Source organism: Papilio machaon, chromosome 8 (genome assembly GCF_912999745.1).
Source record: "Papilio machaon chromosome 8, ilPapMach1.1, whole genome shotgun sequence".
In the NCBI taxonomy this organism is placed as follows: domain Eukaryota; kingdom Metazoa; phylum Arthropoda; class Insecta; order Lepidoptera; family Papilionidae; genus Papilio; species Papilio machaon.
In genome coordinates this window covers 1,118,444-1,138,457 of record NC_059993.1, presented here as the reverse complement: position 1 = coordinate 1,138,457, position 20,014 = coordinate 1,118,444, and the positions used below count along the sequence as shown (strand labels likewise).

Below are 20,014 nucleotides of genomic sequence, written 5' to 3'. Positions count from 1 at the left end.
TATTTTGTAAATGAAAAAAGGATATTTATGGTTTACGTAATATTATATTAAATATATGGAAAGATACATAAAGATAAAGATAAAGATAGCTTTATTTCCCTTATAACATGATACATATAATGTGAATTGTATTATTTACACATTTACTAACAAAGTTTTAAATAATTATCTACTATGCTAATATTACTAAAATTTATGACGGAAAGAAAAAAATAATAATAATTGTTAGTTTGGTTAGTATTCTAAGCTATTGTATGCAAAAATATTAGTATTGTTAGTATGATTGCTACTCATCTTCATTATAAGGGCCGCCTAGCGCGGTAAAAGCCTCCTCCAGAGTGCTCCACGTCGTCCTGTCAGTCGTCAACCGTGTCCAGCAGTGACCCGCTACTTTGGCTATGTCGTCGCACCACCGTTGATATGGCCTTCCTTTCCTTCTTTTGTGATCGATGGGCAGCCAGTTGGTTATTATTTTTGTCCATCGTTCATCTTTCACTCGTTGTGTATGTCCGGCCCATTTCCATTTTAGACGTAATATTTGTTTAGCTACATCTTTTGCTTTTGTTTGATTCCTTATTACTTTGTTTTTTACTTTATCTTTGAGTTTTAGTCCTAGGTAGCTTCTCTCGATTGCTCTCTGACATGTCTTAAGTTTGTACAGATTTTTCCTTGTTAATGGCCAGGTTTGACACGAGTATGTAAGACAGGGTAGGAGACAAATGTTCATGGCCTTTGTTTTCAATTCAATAGGGATTTTACTTTTAAATACTTCTTTCATTGACCAATACTTGTTCCATGTCCTTTTAATTCTTCTTTCTACTTCTTTATCAATACTCGACTTGAAGGAAACTAAATGTCCAAGGTAGATATAGTCTTCAACGTATTCTAACGGTGTGTTATCCACAGTGATCTGTATTTGCTCCCTGTTTGTCATAACCTTAGTTTTACTTTCGTTAATCTTCAGTCCTACCAATCTACTCTGTGCGGCGAGTGATTTTATCATGTATTCTAATTCTTCAGCGGTTTCAGAGAATAATATTATGTCGTCAGCAAATCTTAAGTGACTTAAGTATCGACCATTGATATTTAATCCTTTATTTGACCAGTTCAATCTTCTAAATACAAATTCCAAAACCGCTATAAATAGTTTCGGAGACAGAGGGTCGCCTTGTCTTACCCCTTTTTCCACTTTAAAGGTTGGTCCTTGACCTTTTAGCTTTATAGTAGCTGTGCTTGCACGGTATATTTCTTTGATTAATTTTACGTAGTCATCATTTACACCTTGTTCCGCTAGCGCCTGCCATATTGACTCGTGTAATATTGAGTCAAAAGCTTTGCTATAATCAATGAATGCAATGTAGAGAGGTTTGTTATATTCGCAGTATTTTTCTATAACGATTTTTAATGTGTGAATATGATCCACCGTAGAGAAACCGCGTATAAAGCCGGCCTGCTCGAGTGATTGGTTCTCGTCTACTATTTTCGTTATTCGCCTTAGTAGTGTTGTTGCAAAAACTTTGTACAAGCACGACATTAAACTTATAGGTCTGTAGTTTGCTATTAGTTTAGGATCTCCTTTCTTAAATATAAGTGTGATTTCAGAGCTGGTCCATTGCTGCGGTATCGTTTTAGATTCCAGAATGTCGTTAAATATTTTGGTAAGCGGAGTGGTCAGGACGTCTATGCCCGCGATGATCATTTCATTGGTTATACCATCGGTTCCTGGACTTTTACCGGTTTTAAGATTTCTTATCGAACATTCTATCTCGCTTTCAATAAATTGCGGCACTGGTTCTGTGTTAACAGCAAGGCGGAAGTTGCTCTCTGTGTGGCAGTCATCCGATTTCTCATATAGTTTTCGGTAGAAGTCGGTGGCAATTTGCAACAGGTTTTGTCTACTCGTGCTTATGAGACCAGCTGTATCTTGAAGTTGACTTATAACTTGTTTTGATCTTGATAGATGTTTGTACGCTTTTTTTACAGCTCCTGTGTTTTTCAAGTGGTCTTCTATGACTCTAATTTTGTATTGGTAGAGGTTATTTTTTATTTTTTTGTGTATTATTCTGTATAATTTGCTAAGTAAGTGTTTTTCTTCTTTTGTTTTGTTAGTTTTATTTTTTAACATTTGTCTTTGTTCTTGAAGTTGAATTATTTCCGGCGTTATGACGTGGTTGCTTTCTTCTTTACTTTTTGTGATACAGGAAATTTTGGAGCTTCTAATAATATTTTGTTCTAAATCATTGTATTGTGTTTGAATTGATTGGTTATCATTGTACTCGTATTTCAGTAATTCATTTCTAAACTTTTTATAATCTATATACTTTACATTAGGTTTGCAATAAGTCGATCGTGATTTTTTTGAAGTTTTTATATTTAATGTTGCGCGTACCAGACGATGATCACTTGGGTGTTTAAGAGAGGTAATAACGTTTATGTTTTCAACTAATTTAGGTTTATTTGTCGCTATAAAATCTATCTCATTTTTAGTATATTCGTTGGGTGCTTGCCATGTCCATCTTAATTTGTATGGCTTTTTGAACATTGTGTTTACAATTTTCAGTTTGTGCTTTAAACAGAATTTAATAAAACACTCTCCTCTGCTGTTTCTTTTACCATACCCATATTTCCCCATAACTATGTTTTCTCCATACTTTGGCTCTCCTATTTTTGCGTTCATGTCTCCAAGTAATATTATATTTTGTATGTTTTCTGCAAGTGCTTTGTCAATAGTGTCATAGAACTGTTGCATTTCGTTGTCGCTTGCTTTTATTGTAGGCGCGTAAACTTGTAGAATAGTAAAAGACTTATCGTGAAGATCAACCTCTATTGTAGCTACTCTGTCTGAAAAGCCGGTAAAGTTTTTTATTGTTATGTGTTTCTGTTTTTTGACAAGGAAACCTACTCCTTTTTGGCCACTTTTAGTCCCGTAGCAATAAAGCCGGTGTTGACCTCTGTCCTCAATGATAGTACCTTCACGTCTTGTTTCAGATAAGCCAATAATATCCCACTTTATTTGAGATATTGCTTGTTCTAGTTCTATTAATCTAGTTTCGTTAGCTAACGATCTAACATTAAAGGTAGCAATATAGTATTTTCTTGCTTCTGGAGGGTTATTGTCTACTGCCCCCACGGTGACAAGCCGTATTGGGGGAGGATGTGTTAAGTTAATATTATTACATATTTTTGAAATTCTTGAGTGTTTGTTCGGAAGAGGCTTGGCTGATTGCTAATTGTTTTCTGTATTTTCTGCAGATGTTTCTGAACCAGATTGTGAAGTAGTCTTGTCTTGGTTGTTTTTTATATAGTTAAGAATAGGGTTAGACGAAGAAGGATTCTTTTTTAGTGTTTTATTTCTTTTAACGATATGCTGGTTAATTCTTTTCGGATGTGTATTTGTGTCTACTAATTGATTCGGAGGGGTAATTTCGAGCTCCCTTTTTTTAGCATTTTGATTATTATTCCTTTTTGAATTAGGGGATGTATAGGGATCTTTGATTATTAGTTTATCGTATCTTATGAAAGCATATTTCCCTTCTTCTCTAGCCTTGTGTAATTGTTCTTGGAGAGACTTTCGGATTTCTAAAATCTCAGGTGGGTAATCTTCCTTCAGGTAAATATCGAAGCCTCTCAAGAGCCTACTATTTTTCAGTATGGTTAGTTTCTTGCCAAACGTTGTTAAAGTTACGTTGACTGGTCTCTTTTTGTTTACAGTTTTTCTTCCCATTCTCCTAACCATTGCCAGCTCGCTTTTATTGCACTCCACTTTTAGGTCATTCACAATATAATGTTCGTAAGAAACGGGATTCTTACCACGATTAGGCTGTTTGAGCTCCCGATATTTCGGCACAGTTGCATGCGCCGAACGCTGTAGTGACGTCACTAGTTAATCGAGCCCATGATCTTTGTGACAAAGATCACTTACCAGGTGAACTCGAACATTTGTCGAACGTACTGCGGCGGAATGGATATGATGGAAAGCTGAAAGCACGACGACACAAACGGAATAGGCCGATGGAGGTGGCGAGACAGCCTGCTTTTTTGCCGTACGTCAGAGGGGTAACTGACAAACTGTCGAAGATTTTGAGCAAATACGCGATTGTTCAGTATTACTGCACCGCCGGCGGGGGAACCGGGCGGGGGCCCTTTCAGACCTCGCCGCCCGCGCGCCTCACCGCCGACCATTCATTAAACATTCGCTCCTCTTAACTGTTCGCGTCTATCTACCGCCATCATCTACTTGTGTAATCATTTTAATATTATAAGCCTTTATTCAACTTAAGGCCTTTTATTCAAATCAAATACAGTCCACTCTTAACATATGGTCCTTCAACCGGCAAAAGAAAAAAGAAAAAAGGAAATTCAGTGAAAGATTTCGTGAAGACGGCCAAAGCGGAGGACATCGGGACGTTATTTGTGAGTCTGTTCCATATTCTTTACCTCAAATATCCGTCCTTTGGCCCTTAATACAAGACAAATACTCGTTGTTATATTTTTTTTTCTCAATTACACCTATTTGTCGCATAATCGGCGCGCGCGCATTCATTGCCAGTGCAAGGCGACCTTTGGACCCTTCAACTATTTCAGTATACCGAGCACAACTTATTTTTTACATAACATATTTCCTTTTCCTTCATTAAAATGAGTGATGCACGAAGCAAAGATTTAATTAAGCTTAGAGGATCAATTAAAGGCAAATTAACAATTTTTCATAATTTCTTAAACACTTTGGAAAGCATAGTAAATGTAAATGAAACTCAATTTAACGAACTCGACTCGCGTTTAAATAAAATTGATTGTCTACATAATGATTTTGATAAATTTCAGACGGAGTTGGAAATGTTGTCTGACGATCCCAATCAATTAATGTCAGAACGAGAAGAATTTGAAAGCAAATATTTCGCATTAGTATCGACGGCGCGCACAATATTGAACAAGTATCAGCGAGACCGGCAGCGCGCGATGTCAGTGTCCGAGTCGAGCGATGGCGGCGTAGACAGAGAAGTGACAGGTCGCGACTTCGTTCGTCTTCCTAAAATTGTAATTCCGGAATTTTCAGGGAAGTTTAAAGAATGGCTTAATTTTAGAGACACATACATTTCAATCATACACTCTTCAAATCAATTAGGCGACATTAACAAATTCCACTATTTGAAATCTGCCCTTAAAGGCAGTGCATTGCTTATTATTCAAAATTTAGAATTTACGGCAAAAAATTACGCTATTGCGTGGCAATTATTATCAAACAGGTACGACAACGAACGTCTTTTAGTGAATCAACATATGAATGATCTATTAAATACAGAGATTATTCAAAAGGAATCCTGTCACGCCTTAAGATCTTTAGTAGATAACATAAACACAAGTCTATGCGCATTGAATTCACTCGGCCAGCCCACCGATCATTGGGATACTATCGTAATCCATTTAATGCTTCGTAAAGTAGACAGTACCACATTTCGCGAATGGGAACAACAGCGAAATGCAATAACAACTTCACCTTCATTAAAACAATTTTTAGATTTTTTGACTAATCGAGCAGATTTACTAGAAACTTTACAACAACAAGAATTTCAAAGACATTTAACAACACAAAATTTACAACAAAATCAACAACAAATAACAACACAACATTTTCAACATACACAACATTCAGATATTTCAAAAGACTCGAATTTAATTAAAACAAATTACACTGAAAATAAGAGAACAACTTGTCCATTGTGCAAACAAAAGCATTTTTTATTTATTTGTGAAGAATTTAAAAAATTAGACGTAGATTCACGAATTGAAAAGGTAGAAAACTTTAATATCTGCAAAAATTGTCTAAGACCAGGACATCGAGAAAATTTTTGTAAATTAAGTCATTGTAAATACTGTACAAAAATGCATAACACTCTCTTACATAAAGATATTGAAGTTTTTAACACTGTAGCCTTATCGTCCAACATAAATACCGATGTTAACAAGCCCTACATATTGCTTTCCACAGCTTTGGTGAACGTTGTCGCGGGTGACGGGAACCTACACCCCGCGCGACTCTTGCTTGACAACGCGTCCACTGCGCACTTTGTCACGCGCCACCTATGTGACAAGCTCGGGTTACCGCGGCGTCACGTAAGCTCATCTGTGACAGGTATTAATAATCAAGTATCTTTCAGTGCAGAGTCTTGTAACTTATCCATCGAGTCACGCTCAGGAGATTATAAAGTCAACTTAAATTGCTACGTTTTACCCCAAATCACCAACTCGTTGCCTTCTAGTAACGTAGATATAAAATCTATTAAACTGCCACCTAACATTCAGTTAGCCGATCCATCGTTTTACATATCGTCTCCTATAGATATTTTAGTCGGGGCAGACGTTTTCTGGGACGTCATGTGTTCCAATTTCATAAATTTAGGAAAACAATGTCCTAAGTTACAAGAAACCCAATTCGGTTGGTTGGTTTCAGGCACCATTACAAAACATAAAACAATTGACAACAAAAAATTTGATCAATCAGCATGTCTTTTTTCTGAAATTAACGACCTCTCACTAACACGATTTTGGGATTTGGAATCAGTACCCTCGAAGTATACATTATCATTAGAAGAGCAGGCTTGCGAAAAACACTTCGCTGAAAACACTCGGCGCGAAGTTGACGGTCGCTTTATAGTTACGATACCATTAAAGGAGTCTCCGGAAGTTCTAGGGGATTCGTATCAAATAGCAAAAAGCCGTTTATTATCATTGGAACGAAGATTTCTTCGCGATTCGGTATTAAAGGATAGGTATTTAGACTTCATGACGGAATATGAACGCTTAGGACATATGAGTGATATTTCAAAAGTACCAAAACAACATCAAGTTCAAGGCTATTCCAATTATTTAGTTCATCACGGTGTTACTCGCGAAGCTAGTACCACTACTAAATTACGTGTAGTGTTCAACGGGTCAAACCCCACTTCTAAAGGCGGGAAAACATTTAATAGCTTACAAATGGTTGGCCCTGTTGTTCAAGATGATTTACTCTCCATTTTATTGCGCTTCCGACAACATAAATATGTAGTATCAGCGGATATTGAAAAGATGTACAGAGCCATTCTAGTTAATCCTTCTCAACGATCATTACAACAAATCCTATTCAGATATCATCCCAGTGAGAAAATAAGAACATTTACACTTAATACGGTAACTTACGGTACCTCATCTGCACCGTACCTAGCGACAAAATGTTTAGTTTCGCTGGCAGAACAATGTTCCGATCCCGAAACAAAAAGGGCTATTACTAAAGACTTTTACGTAGACGATTTTTTAAGTGGTGGAGATTCTATAGAATCGGTCATTGAGCTCTGCAAAAATGTCGACAAAACATTACGGTCAGCGCAATTTAAGCTACGTAAATGGCAGTCTAATAACTTAGAAATCTTAAAATCTACTTGCGCTGACAACATACCAGAACAATGTTCTACAGAAAAAACATTAAATTTAGATGATGATTCATTACCTAGTAAAACACTTGGTCTTCATTGGGATTGTAAACATGACCACTTATTGTTTACAATCAATTTGGAAATTGCCACAAAAAAAATAACGAAGCGCAAAATTTTATCTCTTATTAGTCAGATATTCGATCCTTTAGGTCTTTTAGGCCCATGTACTCTTCAAGGTAAAATTCTTATGCAAAAACTTTGGGTAAATAAGTACAGTTGGGATGAGGAAGTCTCAAAAGACATCCAAAAGGCTTTCTTAGATTTTACATCTTCCCTTATTGCTCTTAATACGCTACGTATTCCACGTTGGGTATGCACCGATTTCATAACTTCTTTACAATTACATACCTTTTCGGATGCTTCGGAACGTGCTTACGGTGCATGTATTTACGTGAGAGCGGTTAACGCGAGTGGCAAAGCACAAGTCCGTCTTTTAATATCAAAGAACAAGGTATCGCCTTTGAAACCTACTACAATACCCAGGCTAGAACTTTGTGGTGCATTATTAGCCACTCGACTTCACGCCAAAGTGATGTCGTCGATATCGTTTAACGTTGACGACTCATATTTTTGGACTGATTCCACCATCGTGTTAGCGTGGCTCAAAACGCAAACAAATCAATTAAAAATGTTTGTGCGTACTCGAGTGGGTGAGATACAAGACAGCACAGCTAATCACACATGGGGCTACGTTCCGTCAAAAGAAAACCCTGCCGACTTAGTTTCTCGCGGTATTATGGCAGAAAGCATTTCCTCTTGCTCCACATGGTGGAGTGGTCCAGACTTTTTAAAATCTTCAAGCATCAAAATTCCTAACATTCCTAACACGCATTCCAATTATCAATCAGAAATCATCTTTCACACTACATGTATACAAACAGACATAGACACAAACACAATACAAGAATTCATTAATAAAAAATCTAGTTTCACACATTTAATAAGATCAATGTCTTACATAAAAAGATTTATAAACAATTGTAAAAATCCTAAGAATAAAGTAACAGGATCGTTATCATTAATGGAGTTGCAAAATTCAGAAAATCAAATCTTGCAATTAGTTCAACAAAAAATGTTTCCAGAGGAGTACACATTGCTCAAAAGGGGCAAGCCTCTTCCAAAGAATAATAGATTAAACTCGCTCGTTCCTTTCATGCATTCTGACAATCTTATTAGAGTGGGTGGCCGTTTGAACAATTCATGTTACACCTTTGATGTAAAACACCCTATATTATTATGTAGCAAATTTCATTTGACGCAAATTATTTTTCACAACCTACACGTAAAGTTGATGCATGCTGGGCCGCAGTTGCTCTTATCTTCTGTAAGGCAAAAATACTGGCCGTTGGGGGGGAAGAACCTCGCTAGACGCGTGGTGCATGCCTGTGTTCGTTGTTTTAGATTTAAGGCTAAGCCAGCACAACCTATCATGGGCGACTTACCCAGTGATAGAACTCAGTTAGAGTTTCCGTTTTTAAACACAGGCATTCAAATCAAATACAGTCCACTCTTAACAGCGATAAAAACTATTTTTACCCCTGACAGTAAGATAGCACAAAAACTGCGATCGCCCAAAGACCGTATTCCGTTTGAAACACCCGGTGTCTACAAAATCAACTGCAGCTGCGGCAGCTCGTATATAGGACAAACCAAGCGCACCATCACCAGTCGCATAAAGGAACATATACGAGCTGTTAAAAACAACGATCCTCAGAAGTCGGCTATAGCTGAACACCTTTTGGACCCCTCCACCAATCACTGGATTGAACTTCATAGTCCCCAGGTACTATCGACGGAACGCCACTACATACCAAGATTGGTAAGAGAAGCGATTGAAATTGCTAAATGCAAAAACTTCAATCGCGAAGATGGGTTTAAATTGTCGAGTGCCTGGAATCCAGTGATCCAGTATTACAACAAGACTGGACAGCAACCGACTTCGAGTACGCGCACAAATGTAGACACAGTGAGTGTAGTTTGTCGACAAACAAAAATAACATCGAGTGCGGACTTAATGTGCAGTGAGAACGCGGACAGTGGTAGTGGTCGCCGAATCAGGAAGAAGGTAGACCGATACGGCTATCTTTAACATTTTTTACACTACCGCACAACACCAGTCAACCCGTGAACATGGCGCATGCAACTGTGCCGAAATATCGGGAGCTCAAACAGCCTAATCGTGGTAAGAATCCCGTTTCTTACGAACATTATATTAGTAAAAACCACGAAAGTTTGAAGTTACATTCACAATAATCTTTATAATACTACTTTCTAGTTCTTCATATGATTTTTCGTTTTCTTCTACTCCAAAAAATATGACATTTCGTGCTCTTAATTGTCTTTCCAAATTTAATATTTTAGTATCTTGTTTTTTGTTGAATTCATTTATATTTTCAATTTGTTTTTCAATATCGTTGAAATTTGAGTTTAGTTTTTCGTTTAGTTCCGTGATGTTCTTCGAGATTTTTGACTCAAAATTATTAAATTGTTCCTGTAAGTCATTTTTAAGATCAACTCTTAATTCTTTGATCAATTTTTCTAGACTTGATAGATCACTCGACATTTTAGCGACCTCTGTTAACAAAAGATTGCAACTGTGTTTAACATTGGTCCCTTAACAGCGTCAAAGTTTTTGAGTCGTTTTAATTTTCTTAAGTAACAATAGATGGCGTTGTAAATTTGAATGATAATAGTCAATATTACTTTCTCCTTTCACGATAGATGGCATTGAACTTTATACATGATAGGATGAGTTTGCATATATTTCACTTTAAATTTCACTTTCAAGTTTTTGTTTTGTAATTGCTTATGTATTTAATTATTTTGTTAATTAGGGAACACTGAAGAACACTAGATACGAAACAATCACAGAAAAACCTGCCTTTTACGCACTTATTTTGAATTTATTTTCACGACCGTTATATGTTTGAGATGTTCTATTTAACACTAATAATGCTGTTTAGTCACTGTTCACTTAATTCACTCGTTCAATTTTCACTTTAATTTTAAAATTAACATATTACTAGTATTCAGAGATTTTGTTTTCTTATTTTTCTTAATTTAAATTCGCGGAGCTCACAACGCTTGATATTTACACTAGCAGCGCCACCTACCAACCCTACAAACGGAAAGATACATAGATACAAAGATTAATAGATAAAGTTTTGGTGAAACTTACGGCCCAAAAATAAACTTTATTTCTACAACAATTATTATTTATATCTAGATATAAATCGTATTTCTAATCTCTTTGCCGCAACTATTAAAAAATAAATAATACCATTAATAATTCTATGTATCTTTTCCTTGTACAATCCCAATCCAATACCTCGTATACGTGAAGCGATTTCGTTATTTTTAATCTCTCCTTGATATGGTACGTAAAAGGAAATCCTTTTTATTTATTCAAGGTAACATGAACATGCGAAATATATTCATACATACCCTTGACATGTGGAATAACAAGTTATTGAAATAACTTGAGTTGTCGGATGAATACTTTTATTTCCATTAAAAAAAATACACTAACGACAAATTCGAGACTTTATAATATATTTATAGCGGCTTGATTTTATAGTAACATATTTAAGAATTTAATTTTATGGAGCTACTTATTTGTAACTTAAATTGTAAATACATAATAATCATTATAATTAATTTATTATATATATCTAGTAAATCAAAATTAAGTTATCTAATTTAGTTTCAACAAGCAAAGCATAAAAATAAGTAAACTTAACACCTACAACTCGGTTTACACTTTGAGCAGACTTTTCTTTGACGTCTTTTTAAATTTCTTTGTTCTTTCGTTTCTGCTTCAGACACCCTACACTTACAAACAACTTACAATTAAATTTGTACGTCGAGGCAACGTCGTATGTAATTGATTAAATTTAGAACAAACGTTCCAATACTATTGCTTGTTTGGTTTCTTGTAAATACAACAGGGCTGCCTTCACTTTGACATACGTTTCTCATTTTTAATATGATCAGAAGTTTATCAGCCTCGCTCAATATAAATAATAGTAAAAAGGATTCTAACCAAAGTATATAACAAGGCGTTAATAAGTAGGAATACATCGGTCTATACCTCTCTTGTTATTCAGTTTTCATACTTACACTGGTAACGCATCGGCAAGTCCTCTGGTGTTGTGTATGTCCATGAAGGTCGATGTTCACCTCGGATTTCCCGCTGCTTGTTTGTCCTCTTATAATAAAAAAAACGAATGGATACAATTGATAAAGCATTCGCATTTTAGTTCCAATATATGTGATAATATATGTGATAGTGTCCTAAATCTGGAAAAAGAAAATAATATCGAAAAAAATATTTTTAGACGAGTATTTTTACCTGCAATTCTTACAACTCTTAAAATATATTTTGTTTCACATTCAAGTAATATACATTTTCACGTACAAAATTGTCATACGTAAAAAGTTTCAAACTAATAATATAGAAATGGTTTAAAATTAAATGAAACTTTTAATAATTATAGATTACTAGGAAGTTTATTATCCGTGGCAGAGGTTGCTCAGTTTCTCACTACAAATGTATAACATTTAATAAAATGGATTAGGTCTTAAGGAATGGATCGCGGCACAACATTCATTAGGACATCCCGCTGCAGCGGGAGAGAACAAACTCTGAATACAAATGTGCAATCGTAACAGATGTTCCATAATCCCCGGCTTTAACTGATATTACATTTTGAATTATGCATTCTAATTACACAAAGACATTATAAGATTATTCTTTTTTATTTTAATACTTATTTAAAAATCCAAATACCATCATATCAGTTTTTTACGTCAATAAATTCAAAGCTAGTTAGGGTTTCAAAATAAAGTTAATGGTGAGCGAAATTGAGATGGCTTGGACATTGAACTAGATATTAAAAATATTAGAATTAAGGGTTAGAAGACATGGAAAAATTTACTTGAAAGTGTTGTAGTGTCTTAGATGATTAGGATCCATTATTTGAAATATTTTGATTTTATTTATTGACGTGATAACTTGTATCTTTATTAGGTGAACAAAGCGTCAAATGGCCAAGAGACTAAAAAGGGGATCTACAAATTTCTATTGTTATTTACAGTTGGCCCAAAGTATAAAGCGATGTAATCTTATTTCGCATTTGGCCGGTCCACGACCCACGGCGCTATGACGCCAGAATACAAATATCAGAGCCGCATGTTACGCACAATGTATGTTTGAACTACGGCAATAAATACGGCACCATGCTACAGGTAAAAACTATTATTTGCTATACAAACAAATCTATAACAAATAATACATTTTGGTAGCTTTATTTAATATGGAAAAGATATTTTGGTGTGTCAAGTATTATTATTTTAATTGTTAATTAGAAGTTGTAGAAAATACTAGGAGTTTAAACCGAGAATAGTATCAGAGTGGACCAAAAAAGTACACCCTTTTTTGTTTCTAATTATTCTAAACTAGCTTTTACCCGCGACTCCGTCCGCGCGGAATAAAAAAAATGCACACAAGAAAAAAAAGTCCTATGTCCGTCTACTAGTTCTAAGGTACCTCTTCATAAATTTTTAGCTAAATCAGTTCGACCGATCTTGAGTTATAAATAGTGTAACTAACACGACTTTCTTTTATATATATAGATAGATTTTTTATATTAAGAAAGTAAAATGTAATTATACTTAAAGTACCTATAAATCTAGCATAGTAGCAATCTAGCACTTTTTTATCATCAAAATTGTTTTAAATTTTCTTTACAGACACAATTATAATTATTATTTTCTAAACTTCTCCATTCTATTTGTATCTTGAACGTGCTGAGAATATTACCTACGGTGCGTAAAAACAGTAACATTAACAAATTCTTCTAGAAAAAGAAAATGTTACGACTAAGAAATAAATACATAATTACGCGGTTTCTCGCTCACAATGAGCACTAATCTCTCTCTTAAAGGCAACAGTTAAAAACGCAACTTTTTCTTCAGAACAGCACTGACCCTAATACTACTTTTCTAATCTCACTCGGCCCCGCGTGGTCTAGTTAAATAAAAGCTAGGGGCTAAGTTTTCTATGATGAGATGAGCAAAAAAATGCCCAACCTCTTAGGAAGTAAATGAGCATTCCTGCCAGGGTTACAGAGATATTACGGATTTGTATTTTGCATAGTTTTAGAAGTTATCTCTTCTACCTCACGGTAGGCTTTCACAGCCGAATTATTTTTTTTGTATAAATACAAAAGACTTTCATTTTATTTCATCCAAAAATGACAGTTATCTTACTAATATTATAAATGCAATGTTTGGATGTATGGATGTATGTATGTTAGAAGTTATCTCCATAACGTATACATGGATCTCGATAAATATGGTCTAAATGTAGAACATAGTGTGAAAAAAAACATATGCTACTAATTATGTTTTTTTAATTCCGAGCATACGGTGCCGCGGGCGACAGTTAGTAATACATAAATACATATGTTTGCCAGTGAAAATCCACGTTTATATGTACATACTCTACGATTATAGTACTCTTTATACATTAATAACGTCATCAATCTGGTCGGTGCAGTGTTTACGTTAAAATTAATAAATAAATTTTATGTGGTAATAATTTTAACCGATAGATGGCACATTTTCATTACTATGCCTTATAAGAAAGGAGAGAAAAACGTACCCTTTCAAGCAATCGATATCGACAAATTCAATTTAATTCTAAAATACAAATTACTTATTCCACATTCAAAATACAAGTTATTAAATGCTCCTTTATAACGTGATGAAATGTTCTGATTATTTTGAGTTGAAACTGCTCATTTTCAAGTGTTTTGTAGCGATGAATATAAAACAATAAACCGGCATCCTAAATAACGAGTAACTTTCTTGATTACTTTCTATTCAGCTGTTACATTGTGAATTAATTAACGTTCTGTTGTTCTGAAAAGGGGTTCCTCTTGAGAGTAAATCTTCAGACACCTTTACGACCCCAAAAAGTATAAGAAGCTGATATTAAAAGCCCTTTTGAATAGAAACGTAATGAACTACATTCATTTATTCTGAACATTTGCTCAATTAAGTATTCTGTGTTCATATTTATTGATACAAATTCAATTTGATGTTTATCAATTTTATTAGGAAAGTCAGTTGAATAGTAAAATAAGTTGTTTTACAATATTATTATAAAGAGAAAATACTTGATCAAGTACTTACTCTAGATAAACTCAAAAACTACTTAACGGATATTAAAATTTTAAAGCTATTCTGTGATAGAGTAACTTTTTTATTTATTTATTTACTAGCTGTCGCCTGTGACTCCGTTAAACGTAACAATTAGCCTAGGTGTTCTTCCAGACTAGGTGTACTACATCTATTCAGCAAATTGCTTATCCACACTAATATTTTAACAGAGAAATATTTGTATGCTAATAACTAAAAAACTCAAAAACTACTGGACCGATTAAACTCGTTCAGAGTGAAATTTAACTATTACATCAATACATTATAGGCAAGTATCATAGGCTATTTGGAACGAAGTTCTTTATCGCGCGTCGTGAAAGGGGGCTAGACGGAAAAAATTCTTACGAAAAGTTGTCACGACACTTTTTGCTATAGTAAGTATGTTAACGACGAATGAGCGCTACTTCATCATGGCAACGACGTGACAATATATAACGAAAATTCATAGATATAAAATGTACTTCTTGTGAAGACTTAACTTTTTTTTTATATTCTTTTTAAATGCTTAATAAATATTAAACGATAAAAGTCCACAAGTGTGAAGCTAGATGGAATCGCAAGTTGGGTTATTATATGATTATAGCAACTCTTGAAAACTGGAATGATATTAAAAATATTGTAACATAGTATCTCAACATAACAGATCAGATGTTGAGATACTGTTTGTACAATAGAACAGTATTACTATTTGTGTTCAAATCCGGAGTAAGTACTTCCCGTACATTTGCTTGACAAAGAGCCGTCCCGAGTAGTATCAGTTCTATTCTATGACATTCGTAAAGCGCTTTATCTGTATGATAGATTTTCTCGCATTCAGTCTGCGGAGAAAATGTACTTTATCCATTCAGATATATTTACTTTTCAATATCAAATTTTTAAAGGTTATATCTAACAATACAAGACTAGACCATAGTCAACCACGCTGGCCCAGTCAGGGTTTGTTGACTTAACACATACCTTTGAATTTATTCGCAGATATGTGCAGGTTGCATCACGATGTTTCTATCATCATAAAAACGTCGGAAAAATTTATTTGGATTGAATATCCCTGGAATAAAGCGACAGGAGACGTGAACAAAAACATATAACTTGGCTGTTTTTTTTTTTTTTTTCAAAGTGAATGACATAGATTACTACATTTTAGTCCCCGACTGACAAAGGAGAATTTTGAATGTTGTTCACGCATGTGTCAGTTTTGTGTAAATAAGTGATGGCGTAAAGCCTAAACGACTTAACCTATTTTGATGAGGGAAGTGTTATTTCATTCGTTTTCTTCCTTGGAGTTTTATAGAGACTATAGTTGGTCGAGTTTATTGATTTTTTTAATTTATAACTAGTTATTGTACAGGTGTCTCAGCAGTGGAAAACCTCGACTAAGATGTTAGGATTATATTCAACAAAGAACCCAATAAGCAATAAGTAAAATATAATATAATGCTTGATTCCTTACAGTTGTAGATACTTGGTGTATGTCGTCCTGATAAGTTAGTTTATGAAAGTCATAATTTGTGGGAATTACAATTTCCCGTTCTTCAATCTGTGACACATTTTATTCAGAATCTCAATGTTTGGATGGACGCAGCTTATTTCCCAAAGGTATGGACGTAATCTTGTACTACATTAAAAGCTAGATAGGAATGTGTTTTTGTACTAAACAATGTCACCATGTTGCGTATTATTGTGATGGAATTGTTATATTGTTGCTACTCTATCTACATAGATAACATAATGTGGAAAAATAGACCATTAAATACAAATAACCGATTTAATTGAATTTTAATTATAATAATAAACATTTATTGATTCTACGAACATATAAATTGTGCATACATTAATTTTACGATTAAGTTATTCAAGGTCAATCTTATTACATGACTGTTTAAAAAAACCTAAATAATTACTTTAGTACCGCTGATTATATGAATAAATTATTGAATCAGTATTAAATTAATCTTTACCAGCCTGCGTTGCGTGATCGCTGTCTTCAAATAATTTCATTAATTGCCTTGACCTCAATCTATTTTTTTGAGCAATCAATTACAAAAATTAAGCATATTTAAATAAGATAGCCATGTACTTTTTTATTTTCTTTTTTTCATTTACTTTTTTTTAATATTCCAATAGTTTAGACGATAATAAACAAAGAATTATTCTTTAAAAAACAATAAAAACATCGACTGATTACATAGAGGTATACCATGAAAGTATGCAGATATGGCACTTCCCTTCTTTAGTCCATAAAAGAACATTTGAAATATATTAGTACAAAAGTTATATCACTCGTTTCGTAGATTAATGATTCAAAGAAAAACTAACTAGATCAGTTGCAGTATATTTTAAAATTGAAACAAGAAAATATTTCACTTGCAGCTTAAGCATTTTTAATAAAAACAGCTCGTGATAAATTCTAGTTAGCACGAAAGTTTGATCTTCTGTTAAGTAAAAGAAACTTTCATCTTTGTTGTACAAGAAATGCAATTCTGTAAAATAAAACACCACGAAAGCTGTACGGTGTTCAAAACAAATGAATAGACAAGTTTTATTTTTACTTACTGACTGTTATTTTGTTCACTTAATCATAACTATTGCCATCTCCGCTGTTTCGAAAACAATGAAGTGCAACACTATTAAGAACAAAATAAGAGTAACACTATTTTTGTTGAGGAGTTTTGGTTATAAATTTACACGTATAACAACGAGTGATACATATAATTAAAAAAAAGTTTTAAAATTGAATTTAACAACTCTGTCATATCGAATATATTATTCTAACTAATATACATACATTAAAAGCTTCATTCCAATATTGAACATTTTAGTAACATGTTGACTCAAGTTTAAATTAAAAAAATATATATTAAAAAACATTATAAGTACACTTTAATATTTCGCGTACAAAATATAGACAAGGTGGGTTAAAAATATTTTTCATTACGTAAACAAGGCCGCATAAAAAGCTGAAAAGAATATTTTAATTTTATCTTTAAAAGCGTTGGGAAGTTGTCAATTTAATTCCAAAAAAGTCGTAATGGAATAAACGAGAATTTTATTTCGTGAAGTACCTATTAAAAATATTATTTTCCACGTTTTACTTAATGCAAATCTAAATTATGTTGGGTCGATTTTACAGATCTTTTTTTGGGTTTGGCAGGAGAACTGTTGGTATGCAATCCTAAATCTAGGGTAGAATTAGTGCCTTTGGTGTTTTCTGAGGAACTATAATGAACGATAATTCTGGTGAATTTTACGATGTTCAAAAAATTCTGTATGCCCCAAAGTTAAAAGTAATCATTTTTCAATGATTTGTAACGACATGACTGTTAATTATAGTTTGTACTTTTATTTTCTATATAGTTGTATTTTTACTCTATTGACATCATATATTTTTACGTAACTGGTGTATCATTTCACTGGGGAAATTTCACACCGCAAAAAATGTCTAATAAATCCTTAAAGGTTGATATGTTTCTTGAAATTCCATTACGTAATACTCTTGATATCTTACAGGTTAGTAACTAAGGGACTTTCTTATAAGAAAATGAACATTTCGTTTTAAATTAAAGGTTAAATATTTTAGTTATGACACCTACAAATCGTTATCAATTAACCGTGTCGAATTAAAAACGCTTTTTTAACTCTGTGACCGCTTTTTCAAATTATGCTCATCTTTGTCGTAAAAATATGGCTGTGCCGGAAAATAAATATTACATTTTTAATATTGTTTTAATTTCATTTTCTCTACTAAAAATATTATAAATAAAATAAAATAACAAATAAAACTTTTTTCGTTATATTAATGAGTTGTTGTTACAATAAGTATGTCAATTTATTATCAGACCAAGCTACCGTAAAATCTTAAATGTTTCCACGTTCGAACACTATACGGCGATCGTATAAAAATGTCGTCTGAAAAATTGAATCGTTAATTTCACCGAGCGAGTAGACGTTTTCACATAATTTTCGATTTCTTCGGTCTTTGTTAAGCAATGTCATTTCTTAAAAGGTCAACTGAGGACACTGGAAATAGTAATTACTAGTAGAAGTAATGGAACGGCGTCTAATAATTATCCAATTAGCTGGCAACGAGTTAGCTTCTTACACTTATTATAAGTCCCTTCATACTATTATATAACATTCCGACCTATATAAACTAAAAGAACCTATCCTCTCCTTTTAATTTGTAACCTCCTTTGTATCTTCCTTCTTTGATAAATAATTATACATTTATTGCTAAATCATTTTCTGTTCCCTATTCAGGTAGTATTCTTGCCGAAGTCAAAATTATAAACTCACTTACTCTTAAACGAGGTTTAGGCTGAGCGTAATCTGCGCCCGGCCACCTCACGCCCGGTGCAGTTGTAAATGCCTCTTCAAGGCAAACTGTGACAACTTAGTCACAAAACAATAAACAAAAGTAAAATTGATGAAGAACACACGTTTACATGGGAAAATTTATTCTTGAAAGACTATATAAATGCTTGACACATAACTGACGTACACTTTCATAAAACTAAAACAGCCAGTGCACATCTCAGCGTCTAAGCAGATTACACTACTCCAACACGCCCCCTTTAATCTGCATTATCTACGAGCCCTAAACCTTTTACACAAAACAAATGTTTGGATATTGGCAAAGCTTAAGTAAAGATGTCAGCTATCATTAAATCCGTTGACAGATGCCTTAAGGTTAAGTATTTTTCCTTCATAACACTTCGTACAGGACGTACACTACGTTTAGGACATTCAGCCAAACAAATCGCACCTCTATTGTCAACATGCATCACCACTTTAGCAAGTTCATCCAAACCAAATTCAGCTAATAAGCTATTCAAATATATACTCTCTTTCATATATATTCTGCCAGGCTCACGCATTCAGCTTCCTCATGCATTCAGCTTTCATCGACGATGTAGCTACCGATTTCTGTTTCTGCGATTAAGACATATAGCGACATCCTACAACATCACAGCTGTTAGGCTTCAAAATAATATCAAAAGTATTATTTTTAATTAGACTTTGAACTTCTGACGAAATGTCTTCCATCCAACCTTCGCGTTCGTCACCCGATAAAGCTTCATCTATAGATATTTCTATAGCTCCAGCAAAATGTTCATTTTCATAAAGCCTTTCACTGTCTTCTTGATCATATTGCGTTGTTGTATTTTCTGTCATTTCATTTTGATTAACTTCTTGACTGGTTTCTCTAACATTATACAACTTCTTAGGCCTTCCACGTTGACCTCTTTGTATTTTCGGTCTTCCAGGCATTCTTTTTAATATAATCTGGTTTATTCCACCAGTTGCATTTTCACTTGCAT

At 33.9% G+C, this 20,014-nt stretch overlaps 2 protein-coding genes across 2 annotated transcripts; one reads left to right on the top strand and one right to left on the bottom strand.

The window, feature by feature from the left end:
- Positions 1–286: 286 nt before the first annotated feature.
- LOC106709987 (LINE-1 reverse transcriptase homolog) lies at positions 287–2,749 on the bottom strand. The gene has a single exon (XM_045679042.1). It carries the CDS (start codon positions 2,747–2,749, stop codon positions 287–289), a length of 2,463 nt encoding a protein of 820 aa, XP_045534998.1.
- A 1,358-nt stretch (positions 2,750–4,107) lies between these two features.
- LOC123721190 lies at positions 4,108–19,635 on the top strand. The gene is made up of 3 exons (XM_045679041.1): positions 4,108–5,008; positions 5,990–9,438; positions 19,561–19,635. Exons 1-3 carry the CDS (start codon positions 4,639–4,641, stop codon positions 19,633–19,635), a joined length of 3,894 nt encoding a protein of 1,297 aa, XP_045534997.1. The 5' UTR covers positions 4,108–4,638.
- The last annotated feature ends 379 nt before the right edge of the window (positions 19,636–20,014 follow it).

Bases quoted from the DNA above. Each gene is read 5' to 3' on its own strand.
- LOC106709987 (XM_045679042.1), bottom strand. From the start codon at position 2,749: ATGCAACAGTTCTATGACACTATTGACAAAGCACTTGCAGAAAACATA.
- LOC123721190 (XM_045679041.1), top strand. From the start codon at position 4,639: ATGAGTGATGCACGAAGCAAAGATTTAATTAAGCTTAGAGGATCAATT. The intron at 5,009-5,989 runs GTCGCGACTTCG...TGCTTTCCACAG, and splicing joins CGTAGACAGAGAAGTGACAG to CTTTGGTGAACGTTGTCGCG. The intron at 9,439-19,560 runs GTGAGTGTAGTT...ATATTCTGCCAG, and splicing joins CGCGCACAAATGTAGACACA to GCTCACGCATTCAGCTTCCT.